The 23,347-nt window shown below is 43.2% G+C and overlaps 3 protein-coding genes across 3 annotated transcripts; 2 read left to right on the forward strand and 1 right to left on the reverse strand.

The window, feature by feature from the left end:
* Window positions 1-7,626: 7,626 nt before the first annotated feature.
* On the forward strand, window positions 7,627-11,078 carry LOC310867613 (uncharacterized protein; the record flags this gene model as incomplete). Its single annotated transcript, XM_083777728.1, has 9 exons — window positions 7,627-7,817; window positions 7,975-8,107; window positions 8,605-8,657; window positions 8,890-8,968; window positions 9,183-9,341; window positions 9,802-9,924; window positions 10,525-10,680; window positions 10,775-10,903; window positions 11,025-11,078. 9 exons carry the CDS (start codon window positions 7,627-7,629, stop codon window positions 11,076-11,078), a joined length of 1,077 nt encoding a protein of 358 aa, XP_083633854.1.
* Window positions 11,079-11,654: 576 nt separating this feature from the next.
* Window positions 11,655-14,575, forward strand: LOC310867614 (uncharacterized protein; the record flags this gene model as incomplete). The annotated part of the gene is made up of 7 exons (XM_083777729.1): window positions 11,655-11,789; window positions 12,529-12,723; window positions 12,885-13,006; window positions 13,226-13,397; window positions 13,687-13,844; window positions 14,220-14,278; window positions 14,400-14,575. 7 exons carry the CDS (start codon window positions 11,655-11,657, stop codon window positions 14,573-14,575), a joined length of 1,017 nt encoding a protein of 338 aa, XP_083633855.1.
* Window positions 14,576-14,979: 404 nt separating this feature from the next.
* Window positions 14,980-20,234, reverse strand: LOC310867805 (leucine-rich repeat-containing protein 14). The gene is made up of 3 exons (XM_083777941.1): window positions 19,623-20,234; window positions 17,412-18,287; window positions 14,980-16,566 (listed from the first exon to the last, which is right to left on the reverse strand). Exons 1-3 carry the CDS (start codon window positions 19,907-19,909, stop codon window positions 15,999-16,001), a joined length of 1,731 nt encoding a protein of 576 aa, XP_083634067.1. The 5' UTR covers window positions 19,910-20,234; the 3' UTR covers window positions 14,980-15,998.
* Window positions 20,235-23,347: the final 3,113 nt, after the last annotated feature.

A 23,347-nucleotide genomic window follows, 5' to 3' on the forward strand; every position in this document is an offset into this window, starting at 1 on the left:
TTCTTTTTTCCAACTTTAGTTTTCGTTATTTCGTTAAGTTTCTGTTAACTACAATAACCTTGCCACAGACGACTCCATGTCGATGCCCTTCATGGGCCTGACCTCCACCAAGCTGCCCGGCGGTCGCCTGGTGGGCTGGGGCCCGGGGCCGGTGCTCACCCTGCTGGACGCCAAGCTGCGTCGCCTGGCATCAGCCCTCCAGCCCCTGGATGTACGTGTGTGCCAGGCTGTGGGGCACCACTCGTCCACAGAGGTGTGTTGTGGCAGGATTAGGAATTTACCTTACTCCAGTATAAAAACAAATGCGGGCTCCTCAATATCAGACATGTTTTCCCTTGGCCTTTATACACAACAAGATTACACAAATAGATGGAGGCTCGGTTAGAGGACAGAGCCACACGTGGCTCTTTCTACAATGACCATGCTAGATTTACAAATAGTTATTCTGACAGACTACCGACAGATGAGAACATGTTTTGCTCACTAAACTGAGTTCTAAATAGACCTGTATAGTGAACAAAATGTCCTCTCAGTAAAGGCTCATAGGAGGCATAACCATAATAATCAGACAATCACAAACAGTGGCACAGTCGGTGTCTCTGTCACCTCACAGCTAGAAGGTCCTGGGTTTGATTCCCGCTGGGGGGCGTGTTCTCTCCCCTGTGTTATCAGTGCCTGGGTGGGGTTGACAAAAGGGCCTTTCTGTATGGAGTTTGCATGTTCTCCCCATGTCCCCTAGGGTAGGTAGGTACCCTCACAATATACATGCAGCAATCCTGGTCTCTAAACTGCCTCCCCCTGGTCAGCCGGGGTGCCTGATGGAGGGGAAAGGAACTCGTTGGAATAACGTGTTCTTTCTACGCGCTACTTCCAACCGGGGAAACTCTCCCCTGTCAGGTGAAAAGAAGTGGCTTTGACTCGTCATGCATAGAAGGAAGCATGAGGTTAGTCAGTCCATTGCTCTCCTCAGGTTGGTAGAGAGTCTAGCGCCAAGGATTACATTCGATAATTGACACTGGGTGAATATTTGAGACACTGGGTGAAGAATTATAAGGAACAAATTGAGAAAACAAATCAAATAATCACAGACAAAACAGTCTATCTAGTCTAGTACTGTCATGTTCTCTATTACAGGTGGTGACTGCGGGAGCGGGCAACGTTTGTGTGTGGGCCGTCATGACGCACACGATGCAGTGCAAGGTGAAGATACTGGAGGGCGTGAGCCGCAGTGTGTTCACTCAGATGGCGTTGGCCCTGCCGCGTCACAACAGACCCCGCAGGGCCTTCGCTGTGTGCGGCCGAGTCATGACGGTGGTCGACCTCGATGCCGGGCACGTACTGGAACACAAGAAGAACCTCTGCTCGCGGTACGTGTAGTGTGTGTGTGTGTGTGTGTGTGTGTGTGTGTGTGTGTGTGTGTGTGTGTGTGTGTGTGTGTGTGTGTGTGTGTGTGTGTGTGTGTGTGTGTGTGTGTGTGTGTGTGTGTGTGTGTGTGTGTGTGTGTTGTGTGTGTGTGTGTGGGGGGGGTTTTTTTTGAGACGGTATAACATCTCTCGTCTTCTAGTGACATCACCTCAGTAGTGCACTGCTCACAGCTGGACCGTTTGATCGTGGCATCTAAAGACCTGTCCATTAAGGTCTGGGGTCCATACTGGGAGCTCTGCATGGCTTTCACAGGACACCAAGGTAATAAAATAATGTCTTACAAAAACTCATAGAAAGAGGTGCTGGGTTGGAAAACTTGGATCTGGTCAAACTCGAGTTTGGCCAGATGAAGAGCCATGGCTCGAAACGTCGTCAATAAATTATATTGGAGCAGATAAAATCATGTCTAAAACATGCACATTCCTATCTGTCTGTGTTGCTTTCTCTCTCTATCTCTGTTTGTTTCACACATTGCGCCAGGAATGTGTGAAACATGGCAATGTGTTGTCATGGCAACAGTGTCATGGCAGTGTGGGAACATCATGCATATAGGCACCTGAGCTCCAGGTGACCGGATCCTTCTGTACCGTCATTTCCCCTGTTGATTCACAGTAAACGTTTGCATTACCATTTACCTCTCGTGTATGTGGCTTCTTTGGATATATAATATATCCCTTTGCCTAAACTGGCGTTGAGCATGGTATAAGGGCCCTCCTCATGTCTGTCCGTCCGTCCAGATCTGGTGACCTCGATGCTGTACTGCTCCAAGACGGCCATGTTGCTCTCGGCCTCTCAGGACCGCACCGTGCGTTGCTGGGACATCATGGAGGCGGAGGGCGAGGAAGTCCAGTGCGTCCGCACCGGCGGCGAGAATCCCCCCTCGTACATCGGTGGGGGCCCCGCGGCCGGGAAGAGAGGTTCCGTCATCTTCTCCTACTGCCGCCACGGCGGGGTGGATTTCTGGACACTCAGCCGCGTGTACACCCTGCACTGTAAGCTGGGAGGAGGAGGAGGAAACGTGAGGTATACTATGTGTCATTCTTCTTGTGGAAAACAGACCCCCTGGTTGTACGGCTGTACAGCCGGTAAATAAGACCCTACGGCTGTGCCGTTTGTGAAACAAGCTTGTAAATATCTGGAAAGCCCTTACTTACATTGTAAATAAGGTCACTGATCAGAGAGACCCCATGGCTGTGCTGTTTGTAAATTACCTAAGAGAGACCCTACGAGTGTGCTGTTTGTGTGTGGAACGAGCCCCCCTCCTAACCTCCCGCCCCCCGCTTCTTCCCTTTCTTTGTTTTCTTGGAGAAATAACACGATGGGAACTATGCACAAAAAACGAATTTCACCCACTTTTTTACTTTTTTAACTAAATAAAGATGACTCTGATTCTAAGGAGGATTCCGCTGAGGCAGGTCCTTGTCCCGCCTTGCCGCGCTGCCCCCTACCCCTCCCGTGCGCTCTGCGTGATCGGGGACGGCGGCGTGGTGTTGGTGGCTGCGGAAACGGGAGCGGTGTTGTCGTCCTTCTCGGCGGTGGCGGAGAGGGTTGTGAGTGCCGCGTACTGCGTGCAAAGAGAGGTCCTGCTGGTCCTGACGGAGGCGGGCGCCGTGCTGCAGGCCAGTGTTGATTTTGCCATATAAAAACTGTGACAAAAAAATGTTCGTCGGGAGTTCACTGACGAAAACTAAATAAAAACTAATCAATGATGACTAAGCCTAAACTAACTAAATATATTGACATTCTCGTCAACAAATACAAAGTAGACTAAAATGTTACGGAGAGACTATAGTGGAGAAGAGATCCAGTGGAACGGAAAGACAAGTTATTTAAAGTTTGGTTGCGCTCTGGTGTTGTGCTCTGAAACTAACAGATCTTGTAGAGCTGCTATTTTCAGCACGCAACCAAGTGTAAAAATCAACCAGTATACGTTTTTGTCGACTAAAATCTTTGATATTCAGTCGACTAAAAGTAAAAGTAAAATGAAACCAAAACTTTTCCGAACTTTTAAAAAGACTCAAACAAATTCAAAATGTTGCTGTCAAAAAATGAATGAACACCGCAGGCCGACGCTCTGACCAACCCAGGCACACTGATGGATGAGTGGAGGGGGAGAGGTACGGGGCCATGGTGGGGTGATGACAAGACCCCTGGTCCAGGCCCTGGGCCGGCCTCCTGCCTGGCTCTCTACAGTCACGTGGCTGATGCCCAGACGGCCCTCCAGGAGTGGAGGAGTTTGCAGGAGGAGAGAGGACACAGTCACAGGAACGTGGCGGCTCTTCTTCAACACGATGCCAAGAACAAGTGAGCTACTCCTGCTGCAGCCCCACACACATACACACACACACACACACACACACACACACACACACACACACACACACACACACACATACGCTGTTCATACAGGCATGTCCTTTATCCCTAACCAATTAAGATTCTAAAAGTGTCTTCCGGAAAAACATACGTTGCTGCTTTTTCATATCAAGGCCCACCCAAAATTATATGTATTTGGCCACGGAGCCCCATCTCAAAATACTTTTGTTCCAGGGACCAACCCAGAAGCAAAGAATTGAGTTAAAATTTAAAAGATATATATATGATGGAATGCACGCAGTAAATAAATGTAAATGTTTTTAAATGTGCATAATATACTGTGCTGAAGAAGTTATCTGTCCTGGGCCTTGGTTATGTTTGTGGGACTGTGTTGCCACAGGTTTCTGGTGGTCCTTGGCCAAACCGGAGGCTGTATCAGTGTCCTGGAACTGAACAATGGCAGATTGTTGCACAGGACACCTGCACACAATGGCCAGAGAGTCACTGGCATGCAGACTGACCCTGAGAACAGCCACCTGCTCACCATAGGTACATGCCTATAGTTCAATAGTTAAGAAATACTTTTGAAATATGTTGGAATCTACTGTATATCTATAAATGCACCACATCTCTGTATGTCTGTCTGTGTGTACGTCTGTAATGCACGTAACTCGAGAACCGTTCGCCCCACCGACTTCAAATTCGACACACGTGTTCCACACCCCCACAGGGAGTGCAGTGCCCGGTGTCGAGTCGGTCGGACCCACGGTTATCCAGGACCGCCACAAAAGGCCTCTGCCCGGGTTCTGGACAGGGCCCCTGCCCAGTGTCAATATATGGAGCTGGCCTGTTCTGACATCACAACACTCCATATTTGGGCATGCCTGACATCACAACACTTTGGATCTGTTCTGACATCACAACACTTCATATTTGGTCATGCCTGACACAGGACTCCATATATAGGAAAAAGGGCCACAGAGAGACAGATACAGAGATCTCCATATAAGGGGCATAAAAGGTACACAGACAGATGGGTGGAACACGGGTACAACAGGGTGGGGCATGGATCTCCAACTTCCATTATTACCGACTCGGTGCTCTACAGCCGGGCACCGGTCTAGTTAATTTAATTAATGAAAACATTAACTCTTTTAAGTCTTTTGAAATATTCTGGACACAAAAAAGGGGATATAAATGATGTGGTAAGGGAATGGTGTAGACTGGCATACTGACCAATAGCAATAGTAACATTTGACACGGCATCGGCAGCATTTCCGATACTGGTATCGGAACAACTCTACTGGAAACCCTCTTCTCCTCCTCTCCCTCTCAGGTGAAGACCAAACGGTGTTGATATGGATGGTGTGTCCTTACTCTGAGGAGTGCCTCCTCAGCCTCCATCGTAGCCTGTACTGTGGCCAGTCTGTGCTCCATGTGGCAGTGCTGGGACCCCGACTGGCCTTGGTCTCCCAGGACCCCCACTGTGCCACGTCACACAGCCTGACGCAATACAGCCTGCTCAGCCAGAGTCCTACTACTGACCACCACCCTGCTGATGAAGGCCATATGGGGTACCATATAGGTGACAGAGACAAGATTATTTTAATATTTATTTTATTTTATTGATTTATCAGACATAAAAGACATAACAAGAAAACAAACAAGCACCAGATTATAATGCATTATAAACGTGATGTTCATTAATGTTAGTGTTACTGGTTAAGTACCACAATTCAAAAGTTGGACACATTAACAATTATACAGAGCAGAGCAGTCATACAATACAGTCAGCAGAGTGAAGAGGACCCGTGATATGAGCCAGGTGTATTCACATTTTGTTAAACTCTTTGCAACGCAGCCTCTCCAGATGTATCAATACAATCTCATTAAGCCTTCTAGTGAAACAAGGAACAGTTGAACTCTATTAAAACATTTATTAAACATTAAACTCTATTAAACTCTATTAAACATTCTGGGTGGGAACCCCTTTTGGTGTTAGAATTATGTTATGCTTTAGCTATTGAAAAATAGCAGATCTACAAGCTCAGCTTGTAGGTCTGCTATTTTTGAAAAATCGAAGAACGACTGACATAGAAACATAGCTTTTTCAGAAAACTGTCAAAATGTAGAAGACATTTTTAGAATCTGATCTCAGGTCAGAATGGGTTAAAATTATTTATTTTCTACAAGTGTACCATTTACCAACAGAGTACGGTAAAGCGAGAGGGTGGAGTCATCAATATGTCCGCACGGCGCACACAGACACATGTGTCCCTGGAAGACGTGTCCTTGTCCATTACTAATTCTATATTGGGGTGATCAAGTCTCATTTTATGTCCCAGTAGTCACCCTCGATCAGTCCCATTATGGAAAGACCAAGGCCACACAATCCGTTGCTCCTCTGCCAGGACTGGGAGAACAAGATTCTGGCGCGTGGAAGGACTAGGCTCTGTGGGTTGAATCCTGTCCAGGCCCTTCCTACGTCTCACCGTCTCATTAAAATATAATAATCAGGCAAAACAATGAGGACATGAATAACAACACAGACATTTAAAAATGTTAAGAGTAGGTCTTGAGCTGTGCTGAGCTAGGACACCACTATGGCACATTAGGAGACCACTAGGACGTTAACCTTGACCTTGACAATTGTAATGTGTTCCTAATGAGACGTACCTGATGCATATTGAGGTGTTCGGTGACTCCGGTGTGTGTCATTGTTTATTTACATGTGAGTTTACGACTTACGGAGGCCTTTGTGTAAGTTTCGAGTGTTTACTTACATTGTGTGCGTGCGTTCCTGTTTCTTACCTTACGGAGGCGCGCGTGTGTGTGTGTGTGTGTGTGTGTGTGTGTGTGTGTGTGTGTGTGTGTGTGTGTGTGTGTGTGTGTGTGTGTGTGTGTGTGTGTGTGTGTGTGTGTGTGTGTGTGTGTGTGTGCGTGTGTGTGTGTGTGTGCGTGTGCGTGTGTGTTCCTTACCTACGGAGGCCTGTGTGTGTGTCCTGAGTTTGGAGTGTTTGCCTCTGCCAGCACGGACGGGACAGTACATATTTGGAATCAGGAGAATCGTCTCATCAGGTTTGAGAAGTAGTGAAATTAATAACCTACCTGTAACCAACATGTTTTCAGTGTGCAGTATGTTATGTTATGTAATGTTCAGTGGTGTAAAGTAACTAAGTGCATTTTCTCAAGTACTGTACATTAGTACAATTTTGTGGTGTTTTTACTTTACTGGATTTTAAATGGGTCTAGTTTTACTTCTACTCCACATTACATCTCAGGGGGAAATATTATACTTTTACTCCACTACAATTATTATTAACACTTACTTTGTAGATTTGGAATATTATTACAAAACATATACATTACCCACTTTGGCCCAATATACATTTCGGCCATTTGGAAATAGCAGATCATGAGGCGACACAATGTGAGCTTGTGGATCTGCTATTTTTGAAAGATATTTTCTACATCTGAAAACGTGTGAATTGGGACATTCTGCATAATGAGTAGGCTCCTTTTGTACTTTTATTTTAGTATATTTTTATACTAATACTTTAGTACTTTTACTGAAGTAAATTTTGAATTTTTGACTTTTACTTGTAACAGAGTACATTGTGGTATTGTCATGTCATGTCATGTAAGCTTTCTCAACTTTACTTTATTTTTTAATTATGGATGTTATGTCTGTGCTTCGGCTTGTATGTTGTTGTCCTCTCTACTGGGACTGAGTGCATAGCTTACAGTCTGGTGTCTGTTACGCTCAAAGTGAGCCAAATGTGCCAGGGACCCCAAAGGCAAAGACACTGAGACTGAGACAGGAGTATACAAAAGGACATTTAATCAAAAATCTAAACTTTATTTCAGGGGTGGGTTGTTGGGAGCATGAGGGAAATCGAGAGTGTTTGGGAAAGAGCGGTGGAGCTGGGAGACACTGGGTTTGTGGAGGGAGCCACAGTAGTCAACGTCCAAGCATCGGGTGCCGGCACTCAGCAGCTTATATTGGCAGCCTCTGTTGATGGTGATTGTGGAGCAGCTGGGCTGATTGGAATCAGCCACACCTGTGCTGGCTGCTGGTTGAGGAAGACCCTGGCCCTTGCCCTATGATGTCGTGCAGGGGAGGGACTAGGAACGTGGGGAGCTTGTGGCACAACAGTATCCTCTCTACTAGGACACCACAGCTAAGTGCACAGCCTGAGTGCATAGCTTACAGTCTGGTGTCCTCTCTAATAGGACACTACAGCTAAGTGCACAGCCTGAGTGCATAGCTTACAGTGGAGATGGAGGAGACTTGCTGCTGGGCATCAGAGGGGACTTGTACAGGATCAGCTGTGCCACATTCCTACCACCTGACTACCATATAAAGGTAACTCACTATGCTAGTGGATGGATGCATGCATGTTTTAGTCACAGTCTTTTGAATAAAATGTATTTAGTTTGTCATATTTTGGTCATCGGAAATGTTTTAGTTTTAGTTCGGCTAAATATCACACGATTTTAGTCGACTAAATCTACAGTTGGTTTTGCTGGTAATTTATTTTTGGCATTTTTATTTTGGCAGGCCTTGATGCCGTCGTAATGCCTGATTGTACACTTCAGAGTGCAACACCTGAGCGCAATCAAACATAAAATGACTTTATTTACTGAATCTCTTCGCCACTATTGTTTTAATTGTTAGATTTATTTATTTTCCATCATAGTTTTAGTCGACGAAATTATCACTGGATGGATGGAAAATTTTATTCATAAATATGGAAATCTCACCCTGCTGACTTTGCATTACGGGAACTGATATTCCCAGGGTCGGGACATTTTCACAGCAAGACTGCACATTCCTCCACTGTATGCATTTTCTGTTAACAGTTTCTCTGCACGCTGACATCAGAGCCTGTTCCTGACATGTTCCTCAAACACAGGTAATCCACTTTAATACTGGCGCCACTATTTTGGGCATGTCGCTACACATATATACATTTATGAAATTATATATATACATTTATGAAATTAAAGGAAACAATCATATTGTACCCTTTAATTTCATAAATATTTTTATGAAATTAAAAAGATGTTAAAAAATGTTTTTTCAAATTAATTAATAAGTTATTGAAATTCTGTGACCATGATCTTTACAAACTGGTCTTCTAACAGGGCCAAAACAGAGGAAAATGGGACAAACTTCAGAGGTATTGCCAGGGATTCACTACAGAATGCTGATCTATGGAGTCAGGTGTGTGTGTGTGTGTGTGTGTGTCTATAATTTCAGTTAATTTCATTTAGTTTTGTAAACACACAATACATTTTCAGTTAGTTATCATTTATTATATTTTTATTGTAGTTTTTATTTAGTTCAGGTAACGAAAATGTTTATTTTATTTTTTTCATTTTTTTTTTTTTTTGTTAGTTTTCGTTAACTATTTTGACAAGTGCATCTCAAAACCCAGGACTATGATGCCTTGCTGTCCCGGAACAAAGACCTGGCTTCCCTCCTACAAGGGACAGTACAATGCAAGGGAAGAAAACCCTCCTCTACGCCCAAAACTCGCAAAGAGGCTTTTGATCGCTATATAAAAATGATTTATGGTACACCTCCGAAGATTAAGGTAGGTTAAACTACAAAAACGAATAGAATAATGCACGTCACTTTGTTGAGGGTGCCACGGGTTGGAAAGTATCATGAAGGAAGTCCTGCATGCTCTTCTGTTCCAATGTAATTTAATGACAATGTTTTGAGCCGTTTTTGACCTGATGAAGAGCCTCGGCTTGAAACGTTGTAATTCAATTACATTGGCTCAAAATGTTGTCATTAAATTACATTGGAGCAGATCAGTGTGTGTGTTTATTCTCTCTCTTCAAGTTAAGCCACTCACACACACACACACACACACACACACACACACACACACACACACACACACACACACACACACACACACACACACACAAATGAGCCTCAACAGATGTAAATACACACAACTGCAGCAGTTTACTGTATATACCCATCTGAATGCAGTTTACATCCCACACAACAAGTAGATCACTAATTATATACTTTGATTTGAGATTGAAGATCGGAAAGCTCTCCTGTTTCGTCCCAAACCACGACAAGAACAACCCTGTTCCGCTCCAATATTGGTAAAAGGCTTCTTCTCTGAGCGTGTGGATTCAGAGACTAAGAAGAACCAGGTAAAGACTGACTGTATGCATTGATTCGATGGTGAGATTGGGGTTAATTTTGGATTGCTGTTGTCCAGTGTTGTAAAGTAACTAAGTGCATGTACTCAAGTACTGTACTTGAGTACAATTTGAGGTATTTTTTAGTTTACTTGAGTGTTGTGTCGTGAGCTTGTTTTCTAAAGATTTTAATATTGTGTATATAGGCTATTTGAAAACATTAAATCGGACATTCTGCTAAACTACTACTTTTACTTTTGGTAATGTAAGTATATTTTGATAACAACCTTTGGATTTTACTCAAGTAAATTTTGCATACAGGACTTTTATTTGTGACAGAACTATTTCTACATTATTTTACAAAATAATTTCATATTTTTTCAGAAAATTGTAAAAACTCAGCATGTACAGAACAATATGCTATTTCCTATAAAAAGCTACGCTTGCATTATATTAAGCAAGTCAGCTGTCTCTTGAATACTCCACCGATATGGAGGATAGGATATGGACAATACAGTAATAGCTGCAGTGCTATTGTGTGCCTGAAGTTCGTACAATAAATAGATGTAGATAGAGTTGAAAAATCACAGAAGTCTTTCTCTGCCATTACAGAGAAACCAGCAAAAGCCAGCTCCAGCCCAGTGCAACACATCAGGAAGCCAACCCAACTCGATAGTTGTAGCAAATGTAGGCATTGTAGGGGCTGAACAAACCATTCCCAAGGAACCCTACAGACTCAAGGATCACTTGGGTTGGGATGCAGTAGAGGTGAGTGCACAAGCATTCTTTTGAGATGGAATGTGTTATTATTTGTGCGAGAAATTAGCAAATAGCTTGAAGCTGTTTTGATGTCCCCATACAGAGCAAAGAAGAGAAAAGGGCTAAGTTTAAGGTTGTGGGATATCCGGATAATATGGAATCATTAGTGTCTCTTCTTGTAGAAGAAGAAGAGGAACTCCATCCTCCTCGGAGGGTGGTCATGACACTTCAGGTGAGACAGTGAACATAGAACATCTCTGCACCCCGTAATGAATTGTTGTGCTGCGGTGAAAACACATCGCTCGATATGACAGCATGCATGTCTGAGTGACCTTTAGTTGTTGTCTCCGAAGAACCCTTCCCAAAGAACGCCCTTTAACCCTCTAACACCCAGCGTTGCTTTTTAGCAACAAATTTATTTTATTTAATTACTAAATTATTATAATTTTTTTCTGTTCTTTTTTCACCTAAATGTCATCAGTGATGTTCATTGCAATGCCATTTCAATGACATTGGTCATGATATTTGCATATAAATACCCCCCACAGAGGCTGAAATTCACACTAATTAAAAATGTCTGGACTCTGTGCGATTTTGAACATTTTTTAACCTAAGACTTTTGACCTTTACCCTAATAAAAGTAGGTAAAATAATTGTAATATATGTTTTTTTGTGATCATTAGAATGTCTAGAACATGTTTTATTCATTATTGTGAAAGATATCCCCCAAATGTAAATTATGATTTTTTTATATTATTATATAATTATTATATAATTATTATAAATTTTCCATCAAACTTTATTTTTTTATTTTTTTTAACATATGTTTTAGTGTCAGTCCTAGTAGTACAAAGTAGTAGTAAGGTTGAAATCTATTTTTTGCAAGTAGAAATTAATGCGGGTGTTAGAGGGTTAAGGCCCTTTCTCCAAGAACGCCTCCTTATACCCTTTCAACAACGTCTGCTGAGACCCTTTCTCCGAGAATGCCGCCTAACTCCAGAAGCCCTACTCCACCTCCTCCACCAACACCACCCCAGACATCTACGCCTGAGATTCCAGGGTTCCTCGAGCAGTTTGCAGAGGAGGACTGGTTCAAGGACATCTATTCAGATCATAGGGTAAGTAGCATTATTCTGTGTGTGTGTGTGTGTGTGTGTGTGTGTGTGTGTGTGTGTGTGTGTGTGTGTCTGTGTATAGTATATTAGTGGTGTAAAGTAACTAACATTTATATTTATTCAAGTACTGTTGCTACTTTTGTCAACAGGGATTTTCTTTTACTTTACTGGAGTGTTTCCTATTTTTTAAGGATTTTTGTACATACAAATATGTATACATTTGAAAACATGTGAAATGGTACTGCAAGTACTTTTACTTTTGATACATTTTGATGCCATACATTTCTGCTTTTAAGTACATTTTGAATACCAAACTTGTACTTACTAACTAACAGACAATTTAGGCTATTAATACCTCCCTCCCGCCCACACCTCTCTCTCTCTCTCTCTCTCTCTCTCTCTCTCTCTCTCTCTCATTAGCAGGCAACATTGCAACACTATCCCTCTCTCTGTTTCTGGCGCCCCCTACTGGTATCCTATAGTCATATACTGGTGCTCATGACCACATACATGACCACATACATACATAGGTGTACACGGACATTGCTGGTTGTAGGAGTGGTTGCACCACTCAAAAAGTCACACCCGTATGAAGTGAGGGGCGCTATAATTAAGCAATATATTCTCCATTCATTGTCAATGGCATTTAATGTTTGTGTTAAGACAGAATCTACACTATAGCTGAGTAGTTTTCCCAACACAGAATATTATACTGTATAATAATGTGCCCCCATGTATGCAGTGTATTCCATCCACGCTAACACCAGAGGACTTGTCCGTGTATCTGCTGGACTGCCTAAACCACTGCCCTGCTACGTCCAAGTCAAAGCTCCTGGCAGCGCTGCAGACGCTGCACAGTCAGAGACCTCTGCAGAACTCGGACAATGTGTTCAAAGGCCTCATCGACTCTGTGTATAAATGCATGAGGCCAAACATGGTAATCCATGCCCAAGCTTTCCTCTTTGTGTTTGAAGCATTACTTCCAAATGTTGTGTCCAAATCTTCACGTGTGTGTGTGTGTGTGTGTGTGTGTGTGTGTGTGTGTGTGTGTGTGTGTGTGTGTGTGTATGTGTGTGTGTGTGTGTGTTTCTTTTTCAGGACCTTGAGGAACGAACCTTGATTAGTGAAACGTTAAAATTGTTAGTATGTCTGAAACCTGACAGTGATGACCTGACGATGACGCTTCTCTCTCTACTGGCCTATAAAGACTTGTCTCTCCAGTAAGATGCACAGTAGTACACTACTGCTATACAGTGAACGGCAATGCATGGACAGTCTGTCTATTGAGCAATTCAGATCATTTACCATAATTTGCCATTTTGCTTTTATACTGTACCCCCAGGTGAAAATGTTCAAATGTGCATGGTGGAGCATATATTTTGACTGATTCATGGAATCAGTCCAAATATATTTATGTACAATGCTGCCTTCCTGCACAGAAAAACAGTGCTGGGCTTGCTGAAGGAGTTGGGAGTAGAAGGGGCCGAGGAGTGGCTGTGGCCAGAGCTGGAGAGCTGGGAATCCGAGTCACGGCCCGAACACCCTGACACCTGGAAGAGTCTGCGGGACAGAGCCGACAATTGGTTGGAGTTTTGGACCACAAAGTATATGGTATAAATGAAGTGTGTGGTGCGAGTTAAGCTCTGGCTGCAGATTGAGTTTCTTGAGGACAGAAACTGGTTTTAAATTCCCCATCACCATTCATTTAAAGTATTTTTAAACACGACAAAAGAGCAGAGCAGGGGCATGAAAAATGAGGGCATGAATCATCTCTCCACCGTGTATGCCCTTTTCTCTGACCCCAACACCTCTAAATACGACAGCGTTGATGATTGGCATGGCAATGTGGTGGTAGGTATCGCTTAAACCGTTTTCCTTCTCTCTCCCACTATACCTCCAGGAACATAGCAGATGTATTTCCCCCCAGACCAACGCAGAGAACCCTTTGACCGTACTGAATTACTTCTGCTCAGTCCAGAAAGAGGAACCTTTGAAGCCACATTATGTTCCACCTAAAGGCCGCAAAGATGCAGTGCTTCTCCAGACGTCTAATTACTGGTACTTTTAACGCATTAGATACTTTTACAGTACAATGTACATACAATATAGATCCTATATGAACTGTTATGGTGGTATTACTAGTCAGTGTAGACTTAAGGAATTTATCTTGCACTAGTATGACACAATTCTTTTTCTTGAATGTTACACGGTACAACCATATATTTGTTTTAAAAACAAAACAAAAGTAACCTTACAAAGTCCCTTGCCATTTATTATCCAACATATTAAACAAAAGTAGATACCTTAGCTAAACTATTGGGGACATTTAGTTTAAACATTTTTGCAGTAAGAGAAAGAAGTGCGTCTTATTTAGTCTCTAGGCTTTAACCTGTTCCTCTAATAATACTTACTGTACATCTTTGTGTTTAATAGCTCTCAGCCAGTCCACCGTCTAGGAGAGAATTATTGCATGGCTCGGACACGCAGGCCAGGTAGTACATTTCACAAATTCATCTGGATAGAAACGAGCACACTTGTAATTGTATACAACTAACAATCTATCAGGGGAATAAATGCATGTTTTCTAACCCACAGTGGGTTTTCGTCCCACAGGTATGATCCTGCCCCCTGTCTCAAACCGGCCTTTCCTCATGGGCTCTACGAATGTCATCACCTTGCCATTACCTCGGATCAGTCTCCTTCCCTTCTCCATCCACCTACAATACCCAAAGGCCATACCACAACGACACTTCATTCTCAAAAGCTCTTATGTAGAGTACTACAGGTGACGATGGCAGATATTTTGCCAGGCAAAACTAATTGGGCCCCTTGCAAACCTAGCTAAGTTTGTGTGTCTGTACTTTAATTGAGGGATGCAAACACATCTAGTGTACAAAACGTGACAAAACCCAGAAGACACATTACCTATAGCTAGCTATAATACCTGGAGAAGTAAAACAAAAAGAAAGGAAGGTATTTTAAAAGCCCATTTCTAACTTTGAAATGCAAAGTTTTGGATGTTTAGCAGATGCTCTTTTCCATAACAACATTGAAAGTTCTAGGTCTGAGTTGACGGCATTAACACTTCAGAATAATGAAATCAAAAACTAGGTGCAACATACAAATCACAAGGACATGTTTCCACACACACACACACAATAAAGCAAATGTGACACATTTGGATGTGTGTTTATTGGATGTATTCTTGCACAATGGTGGTTTGGTACAGTATACACACTGATTCTTTGGAACTTGGAAGTCTTCTAGACAAACACAGAAAATAAGTAATAATGAAATCGGGAATTTTCAAGCTATACAGTATGCCTACCATATATCGACTAATTTGTATTAGTCTATGCGGTAGGCATACTGTATACTTGTATAGTATAGTGTCAGAAAATAAAGGGACTCCTAAAATATATCACATGATAAGAGAGGTGGAAAGCCACTTGAATGTATGTTTAATTGCTTGGATAGTGTACAATGAAATAGAAATGTATGCATTTATATGCCTTTAGTGTGCTTCTAAAATGCGCACTATTTGAGCAATTAAACACTGTAGCACAGTATATGACAGTGATTAAAATGACAAGAATAGCACAAAGATTAAAAAAATAGCAAAACACCCTGTTTTTCTTTTAACTGACGTAAAAAAAGGAGTACTTATTTCATAACATTTCCTTTTTAAGGAATCGTTTATGTAGCATTCACCAAGTATAATGCTATGAAGTTGCTTGTTATTATGCAATGTATGTTACAACATGTTTTTCATAAGCATGATCTGTGGCATGGCTGCAAGGCCACCCTGCAGAGATCTGTAGCTGTGCCTTTCATTGACAAATACTGGTGACGGATGAGAAGGCACATGGGTGGACAGGCGGTAACCGTACACCTGGTGAGCTAGCTGATGTGTGGCTATCCCAACTATGTTCTACTCTGCTTAATATGTAACAAGAGGTATGTTACAACTGGATTCGTACAGTTAAGACATGATAGTATTTAGACATTTTAGACTTGAAGCAATGTTTAATTTAAGAATAGGTTTTACTCCCGATTACACCGAGAAATGAGACATGCAATTAACTCTTAACGATTAGAAAATAGTACTTTTTCAAAGCCCTTACATTCTCATACATTGATACTTTGATTGTCAGATTGCTCATTGCTTCAGTAGATTGGATAGTGAGTTTTAGAGCTCATCAGAGCTTTCCTCTAGTCCACTAAGTCTTTGTCATAGTTAAGCAGGTCGCAGGTCAAAAAGAGGTCAGTGCGGCCGTTTTCCGTGAGCACCCTGTTTAGCTTGACGCTGGTGTTGTTGACTTCCATCAACTCGTCCAGAGGCCAATCTAGCAGCTGCGAGCTGGAAGGCAACTCGGGCAATCCCGGCTGGTAGTCTTCCAGGGGGTTGGGGTAGAGAAGCTGGCGGAGTGAAGGCATTCTCGCCGCGATTCTCACCAGATCCAGGAGCCCGGCTAAAGAGAGCGGGTTGAGGGCCAGGCCCAGGCTCCTCAGGGACTGGCAGCAGCTCAGAGAAGGCAGCAGGGTCGCCAGCAAGCCGTCGGTGAGGCCACAGCCGCTCAGGGTGAGGTGCTGCAGGGTGCCAGAGGCCTGTGAGAGCAGGCGGCGCATCGAGGGCAGCGTACTCTCGTCAAGGTGGTTCTCGCTGAGGTCCAGCTGCTGCAGCATGGAGGCGTGCTGGCTGCAGGATAGATAGGCGAGGTCCGCCGGCGTCAGTCTCAAGTAGGGAAGCTCCAGTATCTCCAAAGGATGAGAGAGAGAGCTGGAGCAAAACGGGAGAGAACATTGGTCTACTAGCAAGTCCTATGATGATAAGTTCACCTTTGCAACTTATTTTATGAAGTTGAAAATTCAAAATCCATATTGAAGTAGACACTTGATGGTTGAATGCTCGTGCTCTCTTCAATGCTTCATAGAAGAATAACGTTTCAAACGTTTCAAATACGTTTCAAAGTCTGGTTTGAGAAAATTAAAGTGGGCCCACAGGTTTTTAAACTGAACTTCCAATGTTTACCTTCTGGATAATATAATTATGATACATTTCCAAGTACAGTAATTTAAGCCATGATCACTGCCATTGATGCATGCTATACAGGAAACTATTTTGTCAGAATCGGCATGAGTTAGGAAACGCCCTGACATTTGTCATTTACTGTACTCAATCAAAAAACACACTGAGGGTTTTTTAGACCCTCTTTTTCAGTGGTGCCGAGATCGCCGACATCACAAGAAATGTCTTAATCTAATCATATATCGTTGCTGTCGGGAGGAAACCACCTTTTTTTCCTTAAATTACAGGTATTGAACACCCTTTATGTCTGTGTGTTGGTTAAAAATATATTGAACCAATGAAAAGTAGTAAAAAGTGCTTTGGAAAATAACTTAACTCCATTGGACCTTGAAACTAACTCCACCACCTCTCTCCCTCTCATGCAAGTAATTGACAATATATAAAGTCACAACACCAACTTTGATGCGGCAGTATGGTAAAAATATAAGGTTTTATAGTATAGTTTTAATTTCCTGAAAAATGAACATTTTGGATTATAAATAAATATAGATTATTAGATGATAAACAAGTCATAGAGGCTAGAAGAAGAGCCTTACCTGAGCAGCATGCATAGGTGTCCAGGGAGGCGCAGTGCAGTGAGGCTAACGTGGCGCAGTTGCTGTAACTGTCCCAGACCCAGTGACATGTCCCTCAGAGCGTCCTCCTGCCCAGGCTCATCTCTGCGGAAGTCCAGATTGCAGTAGTGCATGCGCAGGGAACTCAAAGCGGGGAAGGCGGAGAGCTGGGGCAGCAGCAGAGAGAGGCCGGTCACACCCAGGCTGCTGTAGCGGATGTCCACTCCCAGCAGGCTCTGGCGAGGCAGGAGATCCAGGAGCGTCCCGATGCTGGACACGGAGAGTTCCTCCACGCGGAGATATCTGCACTGGAGCTTTAGAGGCCCTGTCGTGCTCAGGGCCGCGCTCACGCGCTCCCAGGAGCGGGCGTTGACAAACAGGTCGGCTCTCACGTGCACTAGCACCTCGCTGTCTGGATCTACGTCCCCGGTCACCCCTCTGCTATCCGCCACGCCCTGCTTTGCAGCAACCTGCCTCATCCTCTCCATCCTCCTCCGTACCCCTTTTATCAACTCCTCGTCACCCGAAGGCCCTGGCGCTCCCATCTCCTCTGTAACGACTCTAACAGGGTCCCCGGCGCGCTCTGTGTTCTCCTCACAGTCACCCTGTCCTCCCGAAACCATCGCCTCTGGCTTCCCTTCTTGTCCCCGCTCTCTTTTGACATATTTTTCTCTCTCCATGGCCAAGACTCTTTTTCTCTCCCGCTCGCCATCTCTTCTCTGTGCTCTCTGGACTCCTGTTCTGGCCTGAACGACCATGGTGCACAGAGCTACGGTCAGAGACCAGCCGCCCATGGGGTCTCCCATTCCGCCTTCCTCACCTTGCAAGTCACAGAGGTCCAGCAGCTGCAGAGCACACCTAGAATGTTCAATAGAAGACGTTACAGACTAAAAGCCTCAGTACATATAGCACTGCAACATTAATGATGATGATGATGATCAATATAGATTCTACATTATAGAATAATGCCACATCACATAGTAAAGTCCTGTGTTTAAAGCAAATCCATTTCCAAATATCCAAAATATTCAATCCTGAGAGTGAGCAAATGTAACCACTGGTTATTTTTGGTTACATTGTACATGTATGCTCAGGAGTCAAGTTAGCCCTCCAAGCAGAACCCAATGGTACTGAAGTTTCTGACTTTTTGACGACACAGACCATTGGGTCCTGTTCCAGCAGTATCCTGCCACCTGGTACGCGGACATACATAAAACATAAACAACGTGGATAACGCCTGTCTGCGCTCTTTGACGAATTTTTTTCGTGTGAGGGCTTCTGAATATGTGAAGTATAAGTACCCATACATGCCGCTGCGAATATCTCCTGTGGCGCGGAAGCCGTTAAGTATTTAACGGCTTGACCGTTTGACCGATTTGGTCGCTTTGATTCTTCTCTTCCTTCCTTGTTTATTGACACCTCATTGTACCGCCTATCTGGCTAGCTAGTGGCGCTATAGCTATGACAGAGGCAGGGACGTAGCCGCACAAGCCAACCGCACACCGGGAGGCGGTACAATAAACGGTAAACAAACAAGAAGAAATAAAGCGACCAAATCGGTCAAACAAAGATTAAAAATACTTAACGGCTTCCGCGCCACAGGAGATATTCGCAGCGGTTTGTATAGGTACTTATAGTTCACGAATTCAGAATAACTTAAACTAAAAAAGACCGTCAAACGCCGCAGATACGATCTTAGAGAGAATATGTATGTCCGCGTTCCAGAATTCCCATATGAAAATATAGTTATGAGCAGGGACCCTACATAAAACTCATCCAAATTTCAGAAAAGCTTTATGGAGGGTCCCGAAAGGGGCTAGAGTCAAGTTAAATTAAATCAAGTCTTGTCAAATGTGTTTATAATAAAACATTATGACAGGCAAAAAAAGGACAAAGATCAAACCAGACAAAACACAAAATAGGAATTATTGCATAATGAAGTTTAAGCACATGGAAAATAGTAAAATAAGAAAGCAAACAATAAACAAGCAAAAAATAAAACAGTACAAAAAATTATACTATACACAGTAACCACACAGGCTTTTGCGTTATCCTTTTAGCACCATTGTAAATCATACCACTGTACTACAAACTGTTAATAAAGTATCCAATCAATGGTTGTAACTGCTGTAAGTGTAGCCTCTGGGGCTACTGTAAGTGTAGTAGCCCCCATATAAGTGCAGCATGGGTCACCTTTTGTCCAGCAGTCCTCTGACCACGGACAGCAACAGAGCCTGGATGCAGAGCCGGTTGGGGGTCTTGCGGCCCCGTCCCCGTCTCTTCTTGCCGCCCACCCTCAGGGTGCGCTCGGGCCACCGCTGCACCAGCTCGCCCACGGCCAGCGGCCGGCAGCTGCTGAAGGCGGCCTCCAGCAGGGCCGCGTACAGCTCCCTGGGCACGCAGCTGAGCCACGACGGCGAAGAGCTGTGGTCACTCACCACCTCCTTGGCGCAGAGGGTCACCAGGGAAACAAACACCATGGTAAAGTGTGCGTTTGTTTGCCTCAGTCAAAATACTTTTTAAAGATGTAAGAATGGACGCAAAACACGTCCTTATTAGACTATAGAGTTTATCTGAATGAGCTTGCAGTCGCAGCTAAGATTAGTTTTATGAGAGAAATCTGATGCGAGTCCATAAACTCCCCCAAAAAAGACTTTATAAGACCACCCGATAGCTGGCTATAATTTCTAATATTAAATAAACCATGCTCCAGTTACTGGTTGCATGCTGAGTGTTAAGTATATAAGGTTTCAGAGAGTCCAGACGTGAATCTATCTCTGTATGCTCAGTCACAGTGCTGCTCCACTGTTTACATACATGCACCGTCTGTCGCGCAGTCGCACATCGATGATGTCCACTGACGCCATGAATGAAACGTCTCTTGTATTATTTTAGTTCCCTTCCCTGCCTGTGGTGTGATGTAAAACTAAAGTATGCATTGCTTATGTAGCATTCCCCGCACAAGCGGTGAAGGGTCAAGCTGTGAAGCCCGGCCGACCCCGGGGCTCCCACTCGGCAGACCAACCGTGCCAATTTAGGGCTGATGAGCGGCCTGAGCCCGATTGGCAGGGCTGTGTCATGATCATTGGGTCTACACTTTACTAATCCACAGGCTGGCTGTGGATGCCAAGTTATTAATTACGGTCCTCAGTTGTTAAATGATTAATATGTAAAATGTTCCAACTTCCATGTAGAAAACACGTTTCGCAAAAGAGCTGGTGGAAAGAACAGTTCAGCAGTTCAACTTCATCAGTCAAAATGCTGTCGACACTGCCCAGTTTAGACCCCAAAATGAACAACAAGACACGTGACGTGACAAATATGTTGTTCCAGTTGTCAGTAAACTCAAGCCAAGCCAGGGTTGTATGTAAATTGTAGCCTAATGCCTATGTATAGTACTGTCGGTCCATTTTTACATTACATTTTTAAGTCGGGATACCAATCATTCAATCGGCCACGACAAAATTGGAACTGGAACACGAATCTCTCTTTCTAATTGGATGAAATTGATGTCCCACACCTGGGGCCCGTTCCACGAAACTTGGATTAGAGATTAAGCCGGGTTTTAACACATATCCTGGCTTAATATATCCTGAATCAGTGATTAACCGGTTTCATGAAAGCTGGTTGATTTTGCCAGATTAATTTAACCAGTTAACCTGGATATGTTGAGGCTTGATTCGGTTTGCTTTGGATTTAGCCTGCTCCGGACCAGGCTAACAGCCAGGTTTAACCTAATCCTGATGTCTTTACTGTTCATTAAGCAGTCAAACTGATCACAAACCAATGATGTTTTCCAGATTTATTCAATTATTATGGGTTTATGTTGCCTTATTTGTATCGGTCTGCATTAAAGGACTAATTCAAGCACTATATAAAATCAAATAACCAAAATATATAGGCTGCACAACATCATGACAGCTTGTGAGCTTGTAGATCAGCTGCTTTTGGTGAATGTTCCCCATGAATAGGTTTGCTGTCGTGCAAGTGCACGGTTAAGAATAATTATTATATTATATTATATTATTTTATTATTTTTTTGTAAAAGTGAAAACCACTAAATATTACCATTACTCATTGTTTTACAACATATTACCATTGTAACGTTTCACCCACTACTAGTCCTACATACTTACACCTAGAAACCCCATTCAAACCTATTTAGGTTCATCCTACGGTGGACATGTGTGCCTGAAAAGGAATATTTGAAATGTTTCATAGTTTTAGAAATGTAGTGCTTTCAAATTTGAGACATTTATAGGCAGATAGTGGCACTTCAAAAAATCACTTTCACCTAGAAACTCCATTCACACTTTGTAAAATTCAGCTTACTGTGGAGACACATGCTGGAACTTTTTACTTTGAAATGTTTTGTAGTTTCTGAGTTATTTAACTTAAACGCCCAATGCATTCAAAATGGCAATAGCACAAACTTTGGCATGCTACATGAACCCATGACCCTCACCAGTCTGGCCCCTGTCTGGACAACAACCCCCTTCCCCAAAGGTAGCTCCCTCAGAGGAGGGAGTTATGGCCAAATATCACAATGCGACAATATCATTATGCTTACAATATTAAGAATTCTGTTTTAAGTTAATAATAGTGGTAAAATGTAAACTATATTTTTGGGGTAGTTAATAATTCAGTCTATCCACTATTGAGAGTATGTTCTCTCTTTAATTACAGCAGCAGTATTTATTTTAGAAGCTTAAGTCCTTGTATCAGTAAGTCTTGAATAGATTAGTAAAGATAATGAGATATAGACCGATTCCGTAGCTGGTCTCATGGTCGCAGTTTAGTATTTCCTGTAGGCGGACTCGACGTAGCTGCGGGGATAAAACCCTCACCAGGCGCACCTCTTCCACTACAGTGAACGGCAGAGTGACTGATGTTAGTTTGCCTCAAACTTTACTCCTTTACCTGCTTTTTTACTAACACTAACATTACAAAGATGCCCAGAACATCGAGATGAACCTGTGTAGTTTATGGCTGCTCCAACAGTAGTGGCAACATAAAAAATAAAATAAAACGGAATGTCTAATATCCACCGCGGCTGAGACCAGAGCCATTGAGTAATGGTTGAGACGAAGCAGTGAAAGATACATAACGCCAGTGTACTTTATACCTCATACTTTAAATGCTTAGTATGAGGTATAAAATACAGCAGCCTTGTGTTCATAAAACAGAAAGATTTGGTATTGGGTAAGACTGGCGATATGTATCTTTCCCTGCTTCGTCTCAACCATTACTCAATGGCTCTGGTCTCAGCCACCGCGGTGGATATTAGACATTCCGTTTTATTTTATTTTTTATGTTGCCACTACTGTTGGAGCAGCCATAAACTACACAGGTTCATCTCGATGTTCTGGGCATCTTTGTAATGTTAGTGTTAGTAAAAAAGCAGGTAAAGGAGTAAAGTTTGAGGCAAACTAACATCAGTCACTCTGCCATTCACTGTAGTGGAAGAGGTGCGCCTGGTGAGGGTTTTATCCCCGCAGCTACGTCGAGTCCGCCTACAGGAAATACGTAGGCTGCGACCATGAAACCGCTACGGAATCGGTCTATACAGAAGGGGGCTGTAATGCAACTATTAAGGATGCAAACTGCCTTAATACCCCATGAAGAAGAAGGAACAGTAAATCTGTGATCCACATAATGGGTCTAGAGACAAAAAGCCAGACTGTCCATTAAGCCAGGCTTGCTGATCCCGGCTCGCCAAATCCGCCAATTCTGAGCCTCGCTTGGCTTTAGTGGAACGGAATAAAAAAGGCTGTAAAGATCAGGATTTAAAAAGCCTGGCTTTGGCCTAAATCCTGGATTAGTTAATCCAAGTTTCGTGAAACAGGCCCCCTGGACACTTTTCGTTCAGGATACATCCTATAATTTTATACAAACCTGCAGGCCTGCCGTAAAAAAAT

Source organism: Protomyctophum parallelum, assembly GCF_964188405.1.
Source record: "Protomyctophum parallelum genome assembly, chromosome: 12".
NCBI classification, from domain to species: Eukaryota; Metazoa; Chordata; class Actinopteri; order Myctophiformes; family Myctophidae; genus Protomyctophum; species Protomyctophum parallelum.

Bases quoted from the DNA above. Each gene is read 5' to 3' on its own strand.
- LOC310867805 (XM_083777941.1), bottom strand. From the start codon at position 19,909: ATGGTGTTTGTTTCCCTGGTGACCCTCTGCGCCAAGGAGGTGGTGAGT. The intron at 18,288-19,622 runs GTGACCCATGCT...TGAACATTCTAG, and splicing joins AGAGGACTGCTGGACAAAAG to GTGTGCTCTGCAGCTGCTGG. The intron at 16,567-17,411 runs GTAAGGCTCTTC...GTTTTGCTCCAG, and splicing joins CACCTATGCATGCTGCTCAG to CTCTCTCTCTCATCCTTTGG.